Source organism: Scomber scombrus, chromosome 21 (genome assembly GCF_963691925.1).
Source record: "Scomber scombrus chromosome 21, fScoSco1.1, whole genome shotgun sequence".
Lineage (NCBI taxonomy): Eukaryota > Metazoa > Chordata > Actinopteri > Scombriformes > Scombridae > Scomber > Scomber scombrus.
In genome coordinates, this window is record NC_084990.1 from 20,347,539 (window position 1) to 20,353,538 (window position 6,000).

The following is a 6,000-nucleotide window of genomic DNA, read 5'->3' on the forward strand; positions in this document are numbered from 1 at the left end:
AGCTGCAATTTGCTCCTCTGCCAACTCAGGTGTTGAGTAAACGATCGGAGTATGCTGGGAAAAATTACACTTCCTCAATAAGGGTTTGGCGATCGTTTCTATTTCCAGATCTTCCAGTACAGCGGTGAGGGTGGCGTTAAGTCACAGCACGTGTCCGTTTGTCTGTGTTTGGTGTGACTATATTACAGCATCACGTTTAACGTTATTATCTTTAACCCCTTAAACAGGCAGGAGTGGAAAATGAGATGTAAAAAAACATAATTTGATGTTACTACTTTCTCATCTCAAACATTTCCACAAATATTTTTATATATATTTTGGATTTTATGAGTTGTATCTCCACCAGGATACTTTGCCCGTATGAAGGTATAAAAATAGTCATAATGGTAAACAATTAAATGTTTTATTTAATAAAGAGAAGTGCTTTCTCTTTGATCATTAATATTAATATCACACATACTAGTTTTAAACTGATTTTGTCATTTCTATCAAAGTATAAACCTATCACAAGCTTCAATTCTACCAATTCAAGGCACATACAATTGAACAACCACCTTAACCAAACATACTCCTAACAGGGTGTTAAAGAGTCTGTATCTCCTGGTGCACACTGCCTGTTTAAGGGTTAATATCACGATCTAAATCATGTCCATAAGGTTAACTACTCTTATAGAGCACAGAGCAAAGTTTTGGTGAGCAGGCGTCTGGTGGATGGAGATGCAAGGTGTCAGATTCACAGCAAACTGGTTTGTAATTTAGGATTTAAAGTAATTTTGTCCCTCGTGTTGATTAACAGGGCTCAGCGGGCGGAGATGTCGCTCCACTAGAAACATTTGTAGATGTACAGTAGAGCGCAGATTTCAAGAGATAACATTTCAAGCATTTCCTTCACGCCCTCTTACCTATTTGTTACATATCTATACAGAGCTTCTTTGGAAAGTCGTCACTGGTTTATCAGATGTATCGTATGTAGCCAAATAGTTTCTGTCATATTTTTGTTACGCCTCATTTAAGCTGAACCAAAAACTTTATTTCGAAAGCGACACCAACCTTCATGGTCTGGTAGAACTGGTCCGGTGAGGTGAGAATGTGGATGTGGGTGCCTGGTACCCGGAAAGCGGGTACGTGCTCTGCCATCCATCGGAAGTGGGTGCAGAGGCCGTCTGTGCCCTGAGCTCCGGCTGACCCGGTGGGCCTGGAGACGTGTCGGGGGGCCGGGTCAGCTTCAGCCAGTAAAGGAGCGAGCAGCAGCATGGAGGACCTGCAGGAGACGAGAGGAGCAGAGCAGGAAGTGGGTTTTGTGTTTGGATAAGATGAAGAATTGAGCTACCATCTTTACTTATATCTGATGTTTTTAATACATAACACATCAGAGTGATTGGGCAACAATTCAGTGTTATTACAAATTGATTTTAAGTGGAATCGTACGATCACCTTTTGTAATTGTTTAATAAAAGTGTGCTTCCTTAATTGAATCAGGACTACAGGTGCAAATGAGCAGTTTATCTAACTGCAGCACATTTATATTTATATTATTACAGTGTCAGTTTACTAATGTGCACAGTGCCCTTTAAATAAACAAATAAGATAAATGAATTATTCCAAGGAAATTATATTTAAATTGTTAAAAGACCATTTAAAAGTTATTACAATTCTTCCTGGAGGAAAGTAAGGAAAGGAAAATAAGGAAACAGTAAGGAAAGTTATAGACTGACCGAATCACCGACCTTTATAGAGCCGTGACACTAGCATGACTTAAATATGTGAGAAGTCGACGTTTCGAGTAAAGAATTAGAAAAAGTAGTGAAATCAAACTTTTATGGTTTATTTCGTGGTCTGTTAAGCCAAGATGCAACTTCCAGTAACTAAAAAGAAAAATCGGTACAGATTGGGCTCATCGGGGGGGGGGGGGCATTTAAAGAGACAGGAGCTAAACCTGTTTCAGACAGAGGCTGAACTGAGGCGCCAATATAAGATAAATAAAGATGTTTTTAACTGTACATATCGTGTTATATTCTAGTAGAGCCCCATTGATATTAATATAAACCTATAAATGAGCATGATGTGTCCTCTTTAACATGGAGCCTGTTTTTTCTTTGTCCTATAATTCACCCCTAACACCACCACAAGCTGTTTTGGTGTCTGCCATGCGATCGCGCAATTCGGTCTGACAATGTGGCCACAACCAATAAAGAGAGGGTGGAGTGTTAACCTCAGACATGACTGTGACCCTCGGGCAGATTGTCAGAAGTCATCCTGCTGCATTCTTTCATATGCTGTGCTTAAAGTGTATCTTATATAATCATTACCACTAAAAAACACCAGAAAATAAATAAATAAATGATCCGAAAACACACAAACACGTATAATTCACAAGGTCTGGAACCCACCCGCTTAAAAAGTACGGGTGGGTTTGGGTTTAAAGCCCGCACGGAAATCAAAAGGACACAAGAGTTGTATTTAAATCCAGTAAAACACATGTCAGGGCTCTTCTCCCAAAGCCACCGTGCTGAGTTGTAACTTCTGGAACAAACACCAAAAGAGGCAACGAGGGGACTTCCCTTGTTGTTTGGGATCTGTCATAAACATGCATATCATTCAATAAGTCATTACAATTGCAGTAAGAGAGATAACTTCCTCGTGCAGCGGTGCAAATTACAAACGTTATCTAAAAAGGAATATATGAGGCTTGATAGTAGACTTATGTAATGATCAGCTCAACCCTTCTTTTTTTTTTTTTTTTACAGTTTTCTGTAAGTTGTAACGATAAGATAGCGCATGTGTGTGTGTGTGTGTGTGAGGAGATAAAAGGGGACATACTAAAATGATGTGTAACCACTGTTCTGGCTTTTCATTTGAAGACTGGAAGCAATAAATATTTATAAAACTCCAACCGTAACCCCCCAGGCTACAGTGGTATAAAAGCCTCCATAAAAAACACAAAGTACCTAAATTAATCCTTGACACAGTTAAGGACAAAGGTCAGAGTAGATTTGTTAATCCTCAGTTTTTTAACTTATTGTTTTATGGTTTCTGGAGTAAGAAGAGCTGTGAATTGATGGCTGTCCTTTAGGAGCCTTTAACGTGGTCAGATTTAATGAGGTTAGAGGCTAAGTTAATAATACAAGGCTCCGGCTAGTAACTGAAATAGAAAAGAGCTGTTTACTTTGGTATGTGACTGCACCACAACCCTCCTGATTTGAAGCATGTGATAAAAGGGAGAAGAAAAAAAAAAAAAAGGCAGCTCTTTCTCGCTCTTCATCATGATTCAACACAATTCAGAGTTAACCAACTGGAAACTTTCATCACCTCTTTACATCCTTTAAAAGATTAACATCCTCGTTCTTCTCAAGTGATACGAATTCAGTGAGCGAACTGGAAATGCTGGTCTTTGCTTTCTTTTATAGATCTGAAGACGCAGTAGTGATGGAGCGAGTACTCAGATCCTTTACTGAAGTAAAAGTACCAATACAGCAATTTAAAAATACTTCATTACAAGTAAAAGTCCTGCGTGAAAAATTCTACAGTAAAAGTACTGCAGTATTATGAGTGATGTAGTATGCAGTATTACAGTAAAAGTACTGCAGTATTATGAGTGATGTAGTATGCAGTATTACAGTAAAAGTACTGCAGTATTATGAGTGATGTAGTATGCAGTATTACAGTAAAAGTAGTGGTTTGGTCCCTCTGACTGATATATTATTATAGATGACATCATTAGATTATTAATAGTGAAGCATCAGTGTTAGAGCAGCATGTTACTGTTGTAGCTGCTGGAGGTGGAGCTAGTTTACACTACTTTATATACAGTTAGTTAGCTAGTTTAGTCCAGTGGTTCCCAACCTAGGGGTTGAGGCCCTCCAAAGGGTCACCAGGTAAATGTTAGGGGTCATAGATGATTAATGGGAGAGGAAAGGAAAAAAAACAAAGTTCTGATACACAAATCAAAATGTTTTCAGTTTTCAGACTTTTTCTCTAATCTTTGATTTTTGGTGAAATATTGAATCATTTGAACATTTATTGACATGAAACCATGTGAGAAGTTTAGAGGGAAAAATCACTATTTGGTGGAGCTGTTAACTCATAGACAACTGAAATGTGAGCCCGACTACACACTGCTTTAAAAGCTTGTTATATTATCCATTGTGTCAAATATTCACCTGAAAAGTAACTAAAGCTGTCAAATAAATGCAGTGGAGTAGAAACTACAATGTGTCCTTCTGTAATGTTCTGAGTAGAAGTATAAACTTTATACTTTAAAGTAGCTTTAAAATGGAGACAGTCACGTTCAAGCACCTTAAAGTTGTTCTTAAAGTAAATGCACTTGACAGGTCAGGGCAGGTTTCAGGTTTCATCACAATGTTACACAACAAACATCAACAGGAACATAATGTGCAGCTCCTCACTTTAGGAAACCTCTTCTTCTTCTGAGGGTCAGATACTGTTTGTAGCATCAGGAGCTGCTGAGGGGGGAGGGGGAATGACCTTTGGTTTTACCCTCCAAGATAAAGCAGCAGTGAGTAACTAAACATGTAACATCTTGCAGAGTTTGAGTCCAGACAGCAGCAAAGTAAACGCTGGTGTCCGATAATGGAAGCATTTAGCAGCAGCAACACTAACTTTAGCATCTGGGCTTCATGTCAGACACACTGAGGGACTTTTTCTGCAGCATTATCCGCATGTGTTGTGCCCTTTGTGTCTCTTACCCGCCTCTCCTGTCCCGGGCGCGGAAGAGTCGGTCGGATATTCGGGTGAACACTCCGGCGACGGCCGGTGTGTACACGGAGTACACCAGCCTCCTCCAGGACACGGGAGCCGCCATTGCTGCTGCACCGTCTGCGACTTTGAATGGTAAACTTTATCGACACAGACTCTTGTGCACACAGCTCTGAAGAGAGCCAACAGACCTCAATGATATTAGTGCAGGGAGCAGGGTAAATGCACATAGGCAGGGGTAAATGCACATACTGTAGGTAAGGTAAATGCACATAGGTACGGTAAATGCACATAGGTACGGTAAATGCACATAGGTAGGGTAAATGCACATAGGAAGGGTAAATGCACAGGGCAGGGTAAATGCACAGGGCAGTCAGTCAATTAGTTAAGTTAAAATTAAGGTTTAAATCAAAAAAGATAATTAAAAGAGAGAAGCAAGGTCTTTCCAGCAGTTTCTAATGAAGGACAAGAGCTGCAATCGAAAAAAAGAAGGTATTGCACATAATCAAAAACAGATATGTAGCAGCATGTTTTAAGTTTTTTTTTTTTTTAAATGGCTTTAAAAATATATATATATAACAAAGCAAGGTGTTTGTGCATCGTTGAGTTTATTTGCACAAGTTGAAATCAAACCAATACATACAAACAAGAAAATGAAAGTAATGTGCAGAGAAAGAGAGAGGGAGTCTTATGGATTAACTCTATCTTAATGATATAAACACAAACATACAAGAAAAACAAAATCAGACTATTAAGAATGTAATATGATATAAAAAGTAAGGATAAATTAAAATAGAAAGGAATAATAAAGAGTATAGAAAACACATTTCCTAATATAGAAAGTGACAGCTTAGGCTGCAGTACGTCATCTGTTAGTTCACCAATAAAACAGCTACATAATTAAGAAGAACGATATAGTACTAATTATTTATCTTGATTTTTTAGTTTTTATGTTGAATTAAATGCGACTTCATGTGATCAGCCTGTAAACAGATGTGCAACTTCAGTTTCTAGTAATGTCATATCAGTCAAATCTACCTTGAAAACACCCTAAAGATAACCACGTGTGCACAGCTTACCGGAGGCACACAACATTGCTCTGCATATGCAGATCAGCTAACACACGTTTGATCTTTGCCCCCCGTAGCTATTACTGTCGAAGGTGTGACCTCCGCTTCTACCACAGGTTTGCATTCATGCAGCAAGGAGCATGAAATATATGCAGGTTTTTGTTCCACCTAAAAGAATCTGAGTCCTTCTCAGCATGAACTTGATAAGCATCAT

The 6,000-nt window shown here is 38.8% G+C and overlaps 1 protein-coding gene across 1 annotated transcript in view; it reads right to left on the reverse strand.

The window, feature by feature from the left end:
• The window catches only part of LOC134003305 (CDP-diacylglycerol--glycerol-3-phosphate 3-phosphatidyltransferase, mitochondrial), a 31,133-nt gene extending 26,304 nt beyond the window's left edge, over positions 1-4,829 (reverse strand). Inside the window, exons 1-2 of the mRNA XM_062442456.1 lie at positions 4,707-4,829; positions 1,051-1,261 (exon numbers count right to left, since the gene is read on the reverse strand). Of these exons, the coding sequence (XP_062298440.1) occupies positions 1,051-1,261; positions 4,707-4,822 (327 nt within the window). The 5' untranslated portion in view covers positions 4,823-4,829. The remainder of the gene's footprint in view (positions 1-1,050; positions 1,262-4,706) is intronic.
• Positions 4,830-6,000: the final 1,171 nt, after the last annotated feature.